The 17439-nt window shown below is 35.8% G+C and overlaps 2 protein-coding genes across 16 annotated transcripts; one reads left to right on the top strand and one right to left on the bottom strand.

The window, feature by feature from the left end:
• Positions 1 to 490: 490 nt before the first annotated feature.
• Positions 491 to 8203, bottom strand: LOC127071742 (clavesin-2-like). Of its 8 annotated transcripts, none has more exons than XM_051011358.1 (6): positions 7862 to 8203; positions 3432 to 3637; positions 2921 to 3125; positions 2516 to 2639; positions 2201 to 2413; positions 491 to 2039 (listed from the first exon to the last, which is right to left on the bottom strand). In XM_051011358.1, the coding sequence occupies exons 2-6, from the start codon at positions 3586 to 3588 to the stop codon at positions 1326 to 1328; spliced, it is 1413 nt and encodes a 470-aa protein (XP_050867315.1). In that variant the 5' UTR covers positions 3589 to 3637; positions 7862 to 8203; the 3' UTR covers positions 491 to 1325. The 8 variants fall into 8 exon arrangements, with proteins under 8 accessions (XP_050867315.1, XP_050867310.1, XP_050867316.1 ...); XM_051011353.1 differs by having other exon boundaries at positions 7866 to 8203; XM_051011359.1 differs by lacking the exon at positions 7862 to 8203 and adding an exon at positions 7071 to 7844.
• Positions 8204 to 10181: 1978 nt separating this feature from the next.
• LOC127071750 (androgen-induced gene 1 protein-like) lies at positions 10182 to 17417 on the top strand. Of its 8 annotated transcripts, none has more exons than XM_051011369.1 (5): positions 10182 to 10464; positions 11869 to 12044; positions 16609 to 16746; positions 16810 to 17027; positions 17139 to 17417. In XM_051011369.1, exons 2-5 carry the CDS (start codon positions 11886 to 11888, stop codon positions 17329 to 17331), a joined length of 708 nt encoding a protein of 235 aa, XP_050867326.1. In that variant the 5' UTR covers positions 10182 to 10464; positions 11869 to 11885; the 3' UTR covers positions 17332 to 17417. The 8 variants fall into 8 exon arrangements, with proteins under 8 accessions (XP_050867326.1, XP_050867329.1, XP_050867331.1 ...); XM_051011372.1 differs by lacking the exon at positions 10182 to 10464 and adding an exon at positions 10876 to 11036; XM_051011374.1 differs by lacking the exon at positions 10182 to 10464 and adding an exon at positions 11637 to 11783.
• Positions 17418 to 17439: the final 22 nt, after the last annotated feature.

Here is a 17439-nt window from a genome sequence, read left to right as displayed (position 1 = left end):
CTTTACGACTAAGCATTTGTAAATTTATACTTTGGAAGTCTTTCTATATAATAATGCGTTCGCATACAGGAACTATTATTAACAAAAACGTACGAGAGATATATTTGTATATAAATAGAATATTACCCATCACATGTTGGACTGCAGTTTCGCCCTTTTTTCTTTTTTTCTTTCTTTCTTTTTTTTTTCTTTCTTTGTTTACCTCTTAGACCTTTGTGTAAACTTTTCTATTTTCATACACGAAAGGATGTGATATCGAAATCATTTAGTAGGAGAGGGTGCTTTTTGGTAATGTAATGTGGTATAAGCCCAGTGTTATTTAAATCATCTATTGATGTTAATACGTCGTATATATAAATATATTTTATTGTACCATAAATAATAAATTTTTACTCTATTATTCCATCAAAAGATCTCCGATTATCATTTCCTGTTAGGCTAGGTTATTTCGTAGGAAATTGTATTGTAAAAAGTAAAAAGGAAACAAACATTTCTTTTGTTCGAAAATATATTTTCATTTTTATCATCACAAATACATTTTTTAAATGGAGTTGTTCGTGCTTTTAAGATTATACATTCTTAATAAATACATGAAGTATTTGAAGTTCTGCGATCGAGAGTTCGTGGAATAAATAATTTATTACATATTTACAAGTACAACGAATACAATTTCTGGAAAATGCCTTGACGTATCTCGTATAATTTTTAATAATTTTGGAAAGAGCTTACCATACGTCCGTACGAAATAGATAATATATTTAAAAATATTTAAACGCATGGATCTATGTATCTGACCTAAATTTAAAGCAGTTTAAATAGACAATAAAAAAAAAACACTGTTTTTATTAATACAATAAAGGAACTTCATAAATACGGTATCAGCTTCAATTTGGCTATTAATTTGTGGAACGTAGCCTCATACAAGCATACATAAAAGCATATATGTATATATCAGTCCTTGTCGTACGAGTAAATATTTTCTCTATAATTATTTTTAACAAATTTCCATTATTTCTTTTCTAACGTAAAAATTATATTTTAGGAAGCTACGGTATTATACTGGTCCACACAAAAACAAGGATCATCTGTCAGAGAATATATAAGTACGTGTAATGCATTAAAAAACAAAAAAAAAAAATCATCACAGAAGTTCATTAACAACTGTATCGTCAAAGTATCGACAAATGTACTCAATGTTATTTCTTTCCAACTATACCGCGTGTCACTTAAAAACCTTACATACAAAACTAATTGTATAATATTTATCTAGAATCGTTATCGCATACTTCGAGGAAATATTTAGTATCGACATAAAGAGATCACTTTTACGTAATGAGATTCATTTCCTCCGTTGGCGTATGACTTTTTCCAGTTCTAATGAGTACCTTTTCCGATCTATTTTCTAACGAATTGTCCTTGCTATCCTCACTGTCAGGCCTACTAGAAATCATTTCAAATTCGTTGGAATTCGTCTCGGATTGTAACTCGAGTAGCGCCAAGTCATCGACTTCTCTTAAATGATCCATTCTGTTGTCCAACCCATTGGTTTTAGCTTCGTTACCGTTATTACTTTCAGCAACTTCTATCAGACGAGTTCTATCTTTCTGTTCTTCTACTTTGTTCGCGTTTTTTGAATCGGAAGAAGTCGTAGTTCTGATCAAACTTAGCTCCACGCTTTTCCCATCTCCGTTATTTCGATAGGATTTACCAAAGCTCTTGAAACTTTCTCTCTCGTGTTTGTGTTCCTCGAAAGCTGGTTCGCTTCTTTTGTAATTTTCAACGTTCTTTGATTCCACGACTTTGTCGTCGTCGGCAAAGTTTGTCAGTCTTTCAGAAGCATTCTCGTTTCTTTCATCTTGTAATTGCTCCTTTTCCTTTTTCAAAGCTGCCAGTTCAGCTTCCTTCATTGCCGAATGAATGACTGGCTCGGCCCAGAGGCCAGGATTAAAGGATGGCCCTGTGCCCCCTAATTCCGCAGGTAATATATCCGTTGGGAGATGTTCGTGGAGAGTACTAAGATTATTTCCATGCAAATAAATCTAAAATAACAATGATATATTCGTCGTAGGAAGCATTTGGAAAGTCTTTTTTTTTGACTACTAAATTTAACTTGTGACATCGCTCGCGCACACCATTAAGCATTTCGACAGATATCATTTAAAAGAAACGATGTTTCAGGAAGTTATTCTCTCTAACTCACCTTATTACGAGTTTTTTCATCCAGGAAAGGTTTGACAAGAGCTAAAGTAGCTTGAACGTATAAAGGCGCCGAAAGGAAGTGTATAGCCTTGAATCTGGCCGGAAATCGACCACGAAGCGCAGCTATCAAGTTTCGAAGAGCTGCTGCACCCAATGCACCGCCTTGCCGCAGAGAAAATCCACTCCAATCGACCACAGCTACGAAACCGGATTGCTGCAAGGATCAAATAAAAGCTAAGTGTACTTGAAACTTCCGGGTAAGTTACATAGGGATGTAACGACGTTTTAATCGAAACTTCTTTCTTAGAAAGCGAACCTGGTTTCTTGGATCTTGAATTAGAATTTCGAGGACTAAAAAAATAGCTCGTTGAACCGATAACGCTGGCACCGCAATTGGATCCCATTGTGAAGCCAAGATTACCAAAACGCACCTGCCTTTCCTGAAAAAGAGACATTATCTCGTTAGATCAACATTTTCTTATGCATTTTATCGTTCAACGCGTTTAATGCCGCACATATTTTTTACAAGTCGATAAACTCGTCGTGATTATCACGGTAGACTTCATTTTATTAATTTTTCAAGTGTGTTCAAGCGTCACAATAAGTCTCAATTTTCTTTTTCTTTCTTTTTTTCTTTTTTCTTTCAATGAAACGACCTCGGCATTCAACGTGTTAAACGATGGATCGTAACGAATCGGATCAATTTGGATCTCGATCTTACCTGTCGCGAGCAGGTAAAACACCGGGTATACCAGCACGTAAGGCTCGTTGCAATGCAGGATCACGAGCAGTGAGATTACCGAAAATATCCTGTCGATGAGCTATCTGAGCTTGATAAGCGGCTATCAGAGCAGCTGCTTGCTCGGCTCGATACTTCCGTGCGAGCAGGAAGCGCGTAATATATTCGTCCGTGCAATGTTTCAAGTCTAGGACAAGCCAATAATGATGGTAGAGATACATACATATATACGTACGTATATAAAGAGGAAAAAAAAAATTAAAAAGGGACGGGGTCATTGTTATGCTCAAGGCGAAACGGGAAGCAGTTTGAATACGGACGCGGAATTATATCGGGCAGGAAGGCACGAACGAAACTTCACCGGAAATTCGAGGCTTTTCAAGCCAACTATCGACTCCTCTTACAAAACATATCGATTGTATATATATGTGTGTGTATCTGTGTGTGTGCGTGTGAAATCGAAGAGAGCAGAGGGATATAAAAATCGTCTTACCCACATCCGGCATCTCTCGAAGAATCGCACGGACCGATTTAATGGCCAGCTTTTTGTCTCGCTTGTCCAACCTCGCATCTTCTTGGTAAATGCTCCGAGAGAGTGCCGTGCTTGTGTGACCACTCGGATCCCACATATATTCGCAATACTCCGACATCTTGGCAATCCTTTAATTCCTCTTTTCTTCGATGAAAGACGAGGAAAATCTTAAAAATAAAATTGATCCTATTCTTACACGCTCACCTTTTGCAATATCACTCGTTTACTACGTCCTGCTTCTCGAGCTATCGCGATACTCGTAATACGAACTTCGAGTCTACCGATCGAATTACGCTGTCCGAAGCTGATCGTGACACTCTTTGCTAACCGAGTATGTTTTATAAAAGATTCTTGGTAAATCTTGACACGAAAGATCAATGTCTATAGACGCGCCCATAAGCAAATAAACTATGATAAATCGACATTTATCATTTCATATGTTTCTTTACGAACGCGAAAAGAAGGAGACCGCATTCGTAGGATCTTCGAGTAAAGCTATGAAATACAAGGAACCTAAAGAGATCATTAACTAATTAGTCATGACTGTGTTTTATTCCTATCTCGATTAAATAAAAGAAGAGTACTGACGACTCAAAGAAAGAATACATCACGTTTCTTCGTTCAAAGATACAAAATTTACGACGATTCGTACGGTCCAAGGACGACGATCTTAAGGATTTATCGATTAAAAAAGAGTCTTATTCGAAGGATACAGGATCGATGGATCGATCGAAGTGGATTAGCGACCACTGCTCTTCCAGCTTTCTAAGAATGAGTCATCGCCAAAGAAGGCGAATCACCTCGACATCGAAAACTCCTTTCGATAGACAACTCCTTAATCAATTACGATCATCGAAAGTCTTTTCTAGTCTGTCGATTACAACATCCGTATACACACGAACGTTTCGTGATCGAGCGCAAGATCTTACGACATTGTCCGTGTCATTTCCACGACAAAATTTTTTTCTTTTCAACAATTACAAAGTTACAGGATCATAAATTTTGTTAAAACCCATAAATCACACTCGTAATAAAAAAAAAGAAAATTAGCCGAATCATAATTTATAATATATTAATTATTTGCATTTCGATGTGTATATATTTGATCGAACAAAAATATCGATCCAAAGTTGAATCGCATAAATCATAGAAATCTAGACACGCACCAAGGTCAGCTTGATCGTTCATAAAACTCACTAAATACTTTGAGGCTGATTATTGATTCGTACCTCAGAACCCTTTCTCTCTTTCACTTTCCTCTTCTCAAAAGATTATATAAAACTCAAGGATAATCGATAAAGCAAAATAAAACAAGAAAGAAGGGAGATCGCAGAAAGGATCTCTGAGATCGAACGCGCAAAGGTAAGCTCGATCGGCGACTGACAGGTCGCCGATAAAGTCGCATGCTAGTGGCCGTTCAACGGAGTTATAGAGTGTAGTTCTTGTGAAATATGAAAGAACAGGATAAAAAGAGAGAGGGAGATATATATATATATATACACCAAGGAGAAGGATTCGGTTGAGTCGCGAGAGATAGAAGAAGACAAGAGAAGCCGGTTACCTGCGAGAGTGAGGGACATCGACCAAGAGAGACAGAAAAGGACAGGACAAGCCGGTTAGCAATGAGTGTGCGAGAAAGATAAAGAAAAAAAGAGAGAGAGAGATGGAAGAGGAAAAGAGGAGAGGGAAGAATGGAGGCTGACTCACCAGCTTTCTGCTCGTTGCGCCGCTATTGTGAACCCGTTCTCCGAAAAATTCAAGCGTTCATCGCATCGCTGTGGTACATTGGCGTCGAGAGAAAGAGAGAGCCAGTGTTATGTACGTTCGTATATGGTTCGTAACGTCGACAGGTGTAAAAAAAATAATGGGAAAGAACGTTTGGATTATACGAAAAAAAGAGAAGAGATCGATCTATCGATCGGTCGGTCGGTCGGTTGGTCGATCGATCGATCAATCGATCGATCGATCGATCGTTGACTCGACAAAAATATCTTTTCGATCTTCCTATGTATTTCAACGCAACATGCATCCACGCGTACACAAACTTCGATCAATTTCCAAATACAGAAAAAATATTCGAAAACTTCTGTCAATGAAATTCCATATCACTTTGACGCGTACAGTGGTGTAATTTGCTTATTGTCAACGTTAATAATTATTCTTGTTGTGACAAATGTTTCCACTAAATGTAACATGCAAAAGTAACGGAACAGATGGTACATATCCGATGTACCATCGTACATATATGCGAAACATTTTGCTTCGTGCAAACAACGAAGAGAACATATCACCAGAACAATAATTGTTTTGAAAAAGAGAGAAAGAAAGAGAGAGAGAGATATATATATATATATTTGCGAATGTATGCAATCGTCACGTCTTACAGACTATTCGACTGGAATACGTGCAATCGAGTCAAAGAAGCACGCTATACTACGCGTGTACCACATAATTAATAGATAATCGTCTTATTTTTTTTAACTAGTTACGATTAGTAATCTGGAAGGACAACGGAGAGACTAGCGTGTAACGTACTGATTAATCGCACGTGAAGATAAGACGAAACTTGGCGTTGTCATAATACTATAAATATATACACATATACATATATATATATATATATTATTTATGTACATAATTATATAAGTACGATGCATTCGAGATATCGATTACAATTGATTTATAACTAGTTTACAAAAGTGATGTCAAAAGCATGTGCATGCGTACGGTTGAATAGAATTATGGCAATCGTAAAATCGATGTTTCGAGTCTACGAATTCAATCGTGGAACGAGATAACCTATCGATTTCTAATGAATATTACTATGAAATCGAAACTTGCACTTTTCCAATACTTCAAGGACGAGTCTCGATGATATCGAATAAGAACATTCGAATCGATGCAAATCGATGCGAACGTTCGAATCGAGAGCACGCATAGAAAATATCGATTCTAATGCGATTAAGATAAAAATGTTTATGTGTTCGTTTCGAATGGATACGTGTAAACGAAGTTGAGTTTTTCTTTTCCTCTTTTATTTTTTCTAATTCTTTTTTAAAAACTGTATGCTCCGATACGCGTAATTCGTATTCCACGAGTTGTGGAAGCGAAACAAACCGTAACGTAGACCATCGAGGACGTTACGCAATGTAACGCTCGAGAACTGGTAAAACGAAGTGAAAAATAACTAGTCACGTTTAATTTTTTTCTTCTATAACCCAGGATATTCGATTAATCATACAAATACAATATCGAATTAGCTAATTAATGCGTTCGCAAACTATAGGTTGAATTGAAAAAGTTCTTACGCGATAATTTTTGTTCGAAACTTTTCAAAATAATTTTTCTTTTTTAGATCGTAAAACTACGAGCCTAAAAACTTTTGTTGTTTCTCCATTAATCCATTATTATTAACACCATTAATGAGAAAATAAGTAATTCGGAGACTACTTTTTATTTCGTATTGGTAAAATTCCTAAGTGACAGAATACTACTCGAATATTATAATAATAATATAATATAATAATATTAATCGTATTAATATTACAATTAATTTATATATATTAATATTATAATTCGTACATCTATCTGGCAACGTACCTATCTTGAAAATTCGTTCCTTTGATAAAGAATAGCGTTTTATCAAGTAATTGTCAGCTGTTCGAGTTCAAACTTATTTCAACGTTTCCATGACGAGAAGTCGAAACGATTATCGATTTATAGCTCATCCTTTGTTGAGCTTAAATAACCTGGGGCAAGTTTATCAGTTCTCTATCTTTCTCTCTGCCTCTATCTCTTTCTCTCTCTCTCTCTCTCTGCTTCGATTGAATTAGAGATGATACAATTAATATAACATGAGGCTCACGACGATATGTCACGTTTTGCATTGGCGAATGAGAACATCGTTTAATTGGATTAAAAAACAAAAAAGAGAGAGAGAGAGAGAGAGAAGAATTTAAGAACAAATTGACAAGGGAGCCTTGAAAAGAAATTATGCTTTGTATCGAGAAAAAGTAAAGAAGCAAAAATTTCAATGTTAAAGAACATCATAAAATCAACTACAGTGACATCAGAAATATGAGAAAAATAAATCAATTAAATCAGTAAATTTAAGTGGTATTCAAATATCTTATCTTATCGTATCTTAATAGTGTTGAATATTATTCAACTAAAACATTGGAAGTATCGAAGAAAGAAAATGTATAGATATGTACAATTGTTGACAGCGATCGATTTACTTTTTTCATTGAAAACAAAATACGGATGCATTTATCTCGTTTCTATGCACGGGAACAAAGAAAATGCGAAAGACGAAGTATTCGTTCATTTTCAAGGGCAATGATGTGTTTGACAAGAAAATAAAAAAACTTTTATAAATGGATTAAAGATACCTACTTTTAATATCGACGTACGTGCAATCACAAGTTTCAGTCTCAACAAATGTTTTATTCAACGATTCTACGAAACAATTGTTATACCTTTTTTTTTCAGAGTTTTCGATAAATTATTTTCTATCCCGCATCTAAAACGCACCTAAAACGCATAGGTTCACTTCGTTTCGATTAGCGCGAAGAAACCGCGTATTTTGTTGTAGAATATCCTTTCGATTTTTGTAAGCGGAAGAACACGATTTTTTTCACGCACAAATCAGCTCGAATGTATTCGAGCCGGCTTGTCGAGGAAACCGTCCGGCGCGAAACTGACGGTTCGAAACCGTCAGCTCGGTAACCGACCTCCGACCATGAAAGAAGGCGCCACTCTATGGATTCTCCGGACGACCATTAGAATAGTCAGTTGGTAGCGATGACTGTAACTCGAGAAAGTAGTGCCCTGTTCTTTTTCCTCGTTAACATAAGATTTCCCAATATTTCGAATTGTAGCGAGTCATGGACCATTTTCCAAACGTAATTAATCGTTACCTTTGACTAAACGGTTAAGGGAAAGCCACGTGGATCCAATAAACCAATCGTACTTGTAATCGTGTCTTGTGAAAGACAGTGAATCGACCACTCTTGTATTTTCTAGTTCACAATGCGTCCTTGTCTGCGTAAATCGTTGTTGGCTCTTAACCGGTCAGGCAAGGTACATTGCACCGAAGATATAAGTCATAAACTGGTTGTACGGTCAGCCATATTGTGTCATTGCACATGCCCCACGATCTATACCGGACCGGATATTTGCTTCGACTATAATTACCGAAGCGAAACAGTAATAATCAGTCTCCTCAATCATCTTGAAGTAATGATCGATGATCCTTAATGATCATTGATCTCTAGCTCTCTCTCTTTCTCTCTGTCTATCTATCATAACGTTCATTGTTAAAAAGAAATAAAAAGACTTTTCGATGAGTCACGAAAAGAACATCGAAGAGGGTACGAACGTTATTCGAGAGCATAAATTAAGAGGCATTTACGATCTACATGTACGATCGAGTACGTGCTCGAGTAGAATCATGGAAAGTGTTGGTGCCATGAGCCGAACGTTCCATGCGTGTTATTACGTGAAAATTTAGAAATTATCTTAACGCAATTGCAACTCCGTTGCAACAAGGATGAACTAATCTCGTATTTCTTTTACCAAAGTTCTCGTTATCTAATTGGACGGCTTGAAATCGTTATAATTACGAAAGCGAAAAAAGTTTCGACTTAATACGATTTTTAACAATCGGACGTAATCATCTAGATTGTGGTAATAGCTTAAATTTGATTTAAAATTCAACAATTATGGGGTTGTCTCGCTCAGAATGAATTTGCATTGACGTGGATATTATTGCATCGGTGAAATTAATCAGGTCAATTACGAAGAAACAAAAAATCATCCTCGTCGAATTACGCTTCTGTTCGAGAAAATTAGCTGAACCGAATTTGTTAGAACGATGATTGATTTACAGTTCGTGTCATAGATTATCGTGTTAAATTGAAATATTTCAAAAGATATTACTTACGTTCGCTGATTGGAACGTGAATCAATAAATTATACTAACAATTAAATTAAATCAATTAAAAAGGAAGGTCTAAAGATACCTTATAAATAAGCGATATACTTACCAATGTTATTAGACTACTTTTTTTTTTTGTAAAACACGAGACATCTATCGTGCAAAGATTAGGTATCGCTCCATTTTCAAAAAATTATTCATTATCGTGTCTGGGCATCATTATATTAAATATAATTTTACATTACATAAAATTATCGCGTAAAATAATTATGTTTACATAGCCCGATAATATTTTACAACACAAACTAAAATAAAATGACATTGATTTTAGCCATATGTAAAAAAATTAATGAAACGCAAATTTTTTACGATTAGGAGCGATCTTTGAACCATCGATAAAAACTTTTATGAATTGGATTGCATTTTAAATATTTCACCGATGCAAAATAATATAAATAAATCCATCCGGATCACATAGATCAGCACGGATCAGTTGAATACTTGAAGATAAATTTTATCCTTAAAATTATTAGTCTCATTGAATTATCCTTTAAAGAAAGTAGATTAAACATCAAGCTGCTTATATGCAAATTACAATTTTTTGTTGTAGTAACTTGGTCATTCATTTTGAATAGAAAATAACAAATAAAGAAAAGAAATGAGAAAACCAATGCATAAGATCGGAAGAAGCTCTAAACTTTTATTTATTTATTTTGCTGTAACAATTGAAATCGAAGAAATGGAGTGAAACCTGATCTAATCTTTGGTCTTTCAACCACGAGATATTAGTCTTAGTGTCTGTAAACGATAAGCAAGAAGACATCTCGTTTCTCCCGCTATTGCTAAACCACAATGTCGAATGAAACGAAAGAGTCGGTGGGGAGTTGCATGGTGCTTCGATAAATTCGTCGTCTCTCCGTCAGCGAACAAATGAAGGGAACACGTTGGTTCATCAGTTCGCAGTCGACTTCCCGTCGAAATCGTTCGAGCTTTGCGTGCATTGATTGATGAAAGGAAAACAACGAATATATATATATACGTCCTCCGAAAGAAAAGGTATACTAATTTCTTTAAAAGATAATTTTATCGAACCGATCCTACCAAATTTTCTTCGATCCTACCGACTATCTTATCTTATGTTATTTAATCGGTCCGATCTAATTTGTTTCACAAAAAAAAGATGTTGGAACGAAGCGTTGTACGTGTATATGTGTGTATGTGCGTGCGATTAAAGGTCCCCATTCGTAACTTGCATAGTGCTTATTAGCTTTTTTGCATGAACATATATTGAATCATTAAAAACGTTAATAGCAAGTTATTAGAAAAAAATTCATAGAGAGCAGACCAGTTAAGGTATAACATAAATATAGTTCAAGATCAAAGGATACAATTCCTCTTCCACCAAGTGCTAGTTAAATAAAAGAATTATCAGCGATTACTTTAATAACCGTATATCAGCATCGTCGCTCGCAGTCGAGTCTGTTTCACGATAGAAGCATCTTGCTTTCGATGAACTGTTAAGATTCCTTCTTAGTTTTTATATTTCGTATTATAACGTTTATTAATGTTTGACTACAAAAAAGATCGTTGCAAGCTCCACGATCGAAATTGGATTTAAACAAGAAACGGTGCGAGTGTAACAATTAATTTTAGTGCCATCGATCGATCAATTTAAAAGTTATATCTCGATGCGTTAGAAGAGTCGAAAGAAAAAATAGTGTCATAATAAATAACGTCGAATAAAAGCCATCTTGATTTTTAACTCGACCGTTTAATCGATCACGATTACCACAATCAAGTATTAACCCCAATAATTTCTCTCACGCATACATGCACGCTATATCTAACTACTAAACACACATCGTACGCGTCCACTGATATTTAAATTTCTTGCATGTACGTACCTTATTCATTAGTCAAGTAGCTTGTCTGAAAAAGTATATTATTCCGAATTGACAATATTATCATATATATAATAAACTTGTACTATAAGCCACGTACATAAATGTATAAATATTCCAATATCGATAAGTCGGTCTCGCTTTATGATAGATTTTTTATAATACTACGCGCGTTGATATTCTATGAATCTATTTCTACAATCAAAGTTGTTCGCTGGACCTCATCTACATTGTATCGTGTACATATACGAAGGTTCACTTAACGTATCGGTGTATAGTCACCGCTATACAGCTACAAAGTAAATGGGTTTCTGAATGACTTCAGTCTTATAAGAACTGTAGAACTCTTCGGACCGACCGTATTGCTTCTTTCTTCATTTTTATACATATTTATCGTGCTCTATTGTTTATAAGTAAAAACATGAAAACTGCATTTATAATTTGAAAATTTTTATTTTGTATTTTCGACTAATCGTGTAACTACAAATTGATTTTAAAACGGTGTTCACAGATTAGAAAAGAAATTTCGATAAACTGACAAATGAAAATATTTTTTCAGGAAAAATCTGACACAAGATGATTCAGAAGATGAACAGTTTTATTCACATTGGCATGTGCGCCGTTTACGCTTACATCACCATTCATGCTTCCTTCTTGCAATCGATTCCACTACTAGAGGAATTATTTTCCGAATTTGACCCTGGAATATTGAAGTTTTTGACGATGTGGAACGTGGTAAGTGGAAAAATTTTCTTTCGAGTTATCCGAGATTTTTTTTCTTTTTTTATTATACATTGTGACATTTTACATTATTAAAAAATTTCATACGAGATAGAGGATTTTAATCAATCCAACGACCCTTCATTAAAAACTGAATCTTGTTCGTTTTTTGTATAATCAGAGTCGTATATCACAAAGTTGAAAGCTTCAGAAATATTCTATTCAAATATATATGTATATGTAAGACAGACATTCGTTAAAACACACGTGTTATACAATATATTTCATCGGAGTCGATATTATTGATTTTATTTGACAGGATGTAGAGAAATACGTAATTATGTACTTATCATACTTATCAATTTTATATATTAATGAGGTCAACCTCGTCGGATTATCGAATAAATGTACAAAAAGATATAAGATATCGTTTGTAAAATTTGTCACAAAAAAAAAAGAAAAGGAAAATAAATAAAAGGCTTATTGCGATTGTAATGATGCAAGAATAGCAATAAAAGACGCTATCTTGACTCCACTCATTAGGAATGGAAAATCTGAAATGCGCCAAACGCATTGCGGTAAACGGTTATATAGCAAATCCCGTTCGATTTCTCGCGTCCACGACGAGGAAAAGTCGTAGCACGGCGTATAACTTGTGCGACGAGATATTAGGAAAGAGAAAGAAAAAAATATTTATTTTATCCGTGAGTTACGCAAAATGCACGAACACACACGCACACGCACGCACGCACGCATTTTAATCTCTTGAAATAGAAAGTCATCACGTTTGTCTTATCGTAACGATACGTGAAATGTGATTAGAAGGCAATACTATTTCTTTTTTAATTTTTTTATCATTACATTAACGTCATGATACACGGATATATTATTAAATTGTGTAGACGTTTACTTGTATGTTCTGTAGAAAACGACGACAACGACTATGATGATGACGAGCATGCGCGTTTTCGGTCTGCGCAGAAAATCAGCCGCATACCTCCTCTCCTTCCGCACAACCTTCGCGTCCCTCTCTTTCCTCTTGCGGAGTTACTCCGGACAATACAACGTTTTGAACGTTGTGTTTGTCTTTCTCTCTATGCCGTATATACGTACATATACCTACACGCATATACGCTTGCTCTAAAAATCTCTAGGCTCTCTTTGGCTGCTTAATGCCAACGATCTTAATTTTTACGTATCATGGAAGCCATGTATATTCGCTTGAGAGAGTAAACACAGTCGGCTCGACAAAGATACTCGTATAGACTAATAGAGAAAACAAGGAGAGAAAGAGAGAGAGAGAAAGAGAGAAGAAAAGGTATCCATATCCCACCTCTAAAGTAGTGCAACAGAGACCAATAGTGATGGAACGTAGTACGTGAAACGATGGTCGCCATGTGCTCGACTGCCAAAGCCTCGTGCGTGATATGTGTAGTCTACTCTTTAATAGATCTACTCATTTATACAGTCACACTAGATAATTTATGAACGAACAAAGATAATAAGTGTGCTTTGGAATTTGGACAGTTGAACTTTAAGATTTCGCTTTCCCACTTTTTTCTTCGTTTTCGTCGTTTTTGTTTCTTCTCTCGTTTTTCCAACCCGTACCATTAGAATTTCTCTTCTCTCTCCCTCTCTCTCTCTCTCTCTATCTTTCTCCAAAAGCCGCTCGCATGCTCGAAAGTGAACAAGCATCCAACGAACGTGCCGCGCACGCCTTTTCTTTCCTCTGTTCTCTCTCTCTCTCTCTCTCTCTCTCTCTCTCTCTCTGTCTCTTTCTCTCCCACCTCTTTTTCTCTCATCCGTCAGTAAGTTACAGTCCGCCGAGACGATCGGAGCACGAACATCGCGTATCATCAAGTCTCAACGATATCTATTGAGGTCTTCTTCTTTGAAAATTTGCAAAAACAGTTTTTCATATATATGTATATATACGTAATAAGAAAAGAGCTGATAATATTTGCCAATAATAGTGTAAAAATCGCGTGAGAAAAGTGAAAAATCGTGAGATACAGTGTACATTCCCTGCATGTAAAGGGAGAGAAAATAAAACGAGTAAGGGAGCGCGATCATGCGAATAAAAATAATAAAAAAGAAAACAAAAGAAGGCGAATGTGCCGAGAGACACGTGTAAAGAACATGCTGCTGATATGCAGACACGTCGATGGACGATGATAAAAGCATTTTGACCCTTCCTTTCGGGTCATCCTCGTGAACGCGGAAGAAAGACATCTCATGACTTATGATTTCTCTCTCCTTCTCTCTGTTTTTAATCTATTTAAAGAGATAACCAAAAGTCAAAGGGTTGTTTTACGTGTTTCTCGAATTTATTGTTGAATCGAAAAGAGGACAAACGTACGATTGAGTTTGATATCCGACAAGCGTGAATGCTATTTTGCAATTATTCGTTATTCACTGAAAATGAACGATTCAATTTGACATCCGAAACGTATGAATGCCATTTTGTAAAAATATTACTTAATAAAATGTTTCAATGTAAATTCACAAAAATTACACTTTTAAAGGCGTTCAAGTATTGATATCAGTATTTAACTAAAAATAGTTTCTTAAACAAAACATGCAAGTCATCTATGTATGACATGATAATCATTTTTAACGCGTAACGAATTTTAATTTTAATTTTCATAATATACAGAATAAATGCAAACGGAAGACATAACGATCAAAATTTAAAGATAAACACGGTGCCATCAGAAATCGTAGCATCCGACGAAGACTAGCACGCGATCGTGCAACCGATACGCACGCGCATTCTATATTAAGCAAAGAACAATTTCGGTGTTGAGTAATTTTTTTTTACCAAACCTTATTGACCGTTCGAGATATTTCAGCCGATTTAAACCCTTACAAAGATACGAGGAGACAACGATTTGAAATCTTTTATCTAATTATTTCGGAGCATGAAATAATTGATCGAGATAATAAAAGAATAAGAGGAAATAAAATTTAGTAGACAACGAAAGAGAAAGAAGCTAAGAAGGAGACCAAAAGAACCCCTCGGGTACACCAGCAACGAGGCCTAGTTTCTATCTTTCGCTATCTCCGCTATCGATCCAAACACGATCGTGTCTCGGCTGGTTGACAGTGAGAGAACACAAGAGTGAGAGTAAGAGAGAGAGAGAGAGAGAGAAAGAGAGAGAGAGAGAGAGAGTATGGTATGCATGTATGTATGTCTGTGTGTCAGAGACGAAAATGTGCCTCGAAAGGATAAGTAGCGTCATTTGACCTGGCGAAATTAACGTGTAATTTGTCCCGCGATAATTTAGGTCATTAAAGATAAAACGAAAATGTAGAACTAAATGAAAAAGTCGAAAAAAAAGAAACAAAGGAATTGCGTATATATTATTCCAGAAGACTCCAGAGGATTGAAGAAAAAAAGTAGCCTACAAGATGCGAGAATCCATACTCATAGGATTTCACGCGATTGCCTGTTTGCAATTCGCATATTCCGTTTATTACGATTACACGTACACCGTGGTGCCACAGAATGTCATGAAGGTCCACGGCGCTTTTGGTGGAAGATTTAAATTTCTTACGTTTTGGGACGCGGTTAGTATCGTTCTAAAGGATCCCTCCTTTATTCGTTTCTCTATCTTTCTATATTATCTAAGACTCGACGACGGTCTTTAGAAATCGTTTACTATTACGTGTTCATCCTTCTCTTTCTAATTCGAATGGTATAACTCGTTTGTAACTTAGACGTTTTCCTAATCGCAAAGCTGAGCCAAAAAAAAAGTAAGAAAAGAAAAATATTTATATGGTAAACCGCTTAATATGGTTGTAACTATTGCACCATGTTCTTATTAACGACAGTGTGGCTAACTCCTTATATAATCGGTGAAAACGCAACTACCGACGAGAATATATAATGATATATTCGTGATGAAGAAAATAAGGAGAGATATTACCCTGTCGACTTAAGTCGACACTACGAGTGTGATATAATCCGACGACTCGGTTTGCTTTGAAACTAGAAAGGGGAGAAGCACGCGTCGCGTAAAACCTCTGTAGTGAGGCTATATACCATGTCGATTATAGTAAATAACAAAGTCTACTTTTCATTCGCTACGTACGATGTGTACTACTCATTTATCGATCGTTACACTCTTTCTCCTTTCCTATCGATTTGCTTCCGGGTTTCGACTGCTAGGTTTTATTATTTCGAACGCGTTCTTTGATTAGTCGAAATATTCTTTTTGTTATCCAAGTTATCTCGTTTTTTTTTTCTTTTTTCTTCCTTTTTTTTCAAAGAATTACAACTCGCAATTTTATCATTTTTACTTACACTTCATTAAATGTTCTGACCACACGTTAAATAGCTTTTATCGCATAGCAACAACGTTTCGTTTCCATGCTCATTAATCAATGGAAATTTCGTTAAAAACTTATTCAAATTATATTTACGAACTCACGTCCATATACTCTCGCTAGCAGACTAATAGTTTCCTTATTACGACATGCCTAGGTCTTTTAGTATCGATCATTTGAATTTGATTATCGCGTAGGAAAGGACTATTTTATCAATAAGATATTACAAACGAGAAATTATTTGTTTCAGATATTACAAGCTGTATTCTTTTTTATATGTATCGTAAATGATTGGTATGGTACCAATGCAGTTAGCCCGAAGAAGCCGCCATTTGTACGGAAGCTAAAGGATTACGTGTACGCGACACTTAGTTTTCCTATGGCCATGGTACGAAGACATGAAATTTCTAATTTCGTTATAACATTATCGTATTAATCGTACTCGTTACAGTTCGTTGGGATAACGTTCTGGTCGATAATGTGCGTCGACCGTGAATTGGTCTTACCAAAGGCATTGGACCCATATTTCCCATGGTGGTTGAATCATCTGATGCATACGATGATTATGGTATCGGCTGTTATCGAGATGCTACTAGCACCGCGAAAATATCCTAAACGATCGCGTGGTCTTGCTGGCCTCCTAGCATTTACGCTTACTTATTTAATCTGGTGAGTTGATTTCATCTATGAGACGAACGTTCGCCAGTCTTCCGGGTTTATTTATTTATTTATTTTTTTTATAAATCTACATATAATAAAGTAATTGTTTCTTACGAACAGGATGCACGTAATCTATTTCATGAGCGGCATTTGGGTGTATCCAGTGATGGAAGTACTGACGCCACCTCTGCGAATAGTATTCTTTGTCGTTTTATTGGCATTCGTATTGATACTCTATTTTGCTGGAGAAATGCTGAACAACCTCGTTTGGGGTAACGAACAAACTAAACAACACAAATCTCATTCCAAGTAGTCCCGCCAACTTGTCACTGGCAAGTGACTTCGAATCATGTTCTGCCTCCCATCGGTGGTGGTGAATAAATTCTCTTTTACCGTTCACTCGTTGAAACATGCACGTTTT

Source organism: Vespula vulgaris, chromosome 23, assembly GCF_905475345.1.
Source record: "Vespula vulgaris chromosome 23, iyVesVulg1.1, whole genome shotgun sequence".
NCBI classification, from domain to species: domain Eukaryota; kingdom Metazoa; phylum Arthropoda; class Insecta; order Hymenoptera; family Vespidae; genus Vespula; species Vespula vulgaris.
This window is presented reverse-complemented; position numbering and strand designations above follow the sequence as displayed.

What these genes read in the sequence shown, in the direction of transcription:
- LOC127071742 (XM_051011358.1), bottom strand. Translation starts at nt 3,588, where the DNA reads ATGTCGGAGTATTGCGAATATATGTGGGATCCGAGTGGTCACACAAGC. An exon ending in TTCAAGATCCAAGAAACCAG is followed by an intron (nt 2,414 to 2,515) that starts GTTCGCTTTCTA and finishes TGATCCTTGCAG; the next exon opens with CAATCCGGTTTCGTAGCTGT. An exon ending in ATGAAAAAACTCGTAATAAG is followed by an intron (nt 2,040 to 2,200) that starts GTGAGTTAGAGA and finishes TTGTTATTTTAG; the next exon opens with ATTTATTTGCATGGAAATAA.
- LOC127071750 (XM_051011369.1), top strand. Translation starts at nt 11,886, where the DNA reads ATGATTCAGAAGATGAACAGTTTTATTCACATTGGCATGTGCGCCGTT. An exon ending in TTAGTTTTCCTATGGCCATG is followed by an intron (nt 16,747 to 16,809) that starts GTACGAAGACAT and finishes TACTCGTTACAG; the next exon opens with TTCGTTGGGATAACGTTCTG. An exon ending in ACGCTTACTTATTTAATCTG is followed by an intron (nt 17,028 to 17,138) that starts GTGAGTTGATTT and finishes TCTTACGAACAG; the next exon opens with GATGCACGTAATCTATTTCA.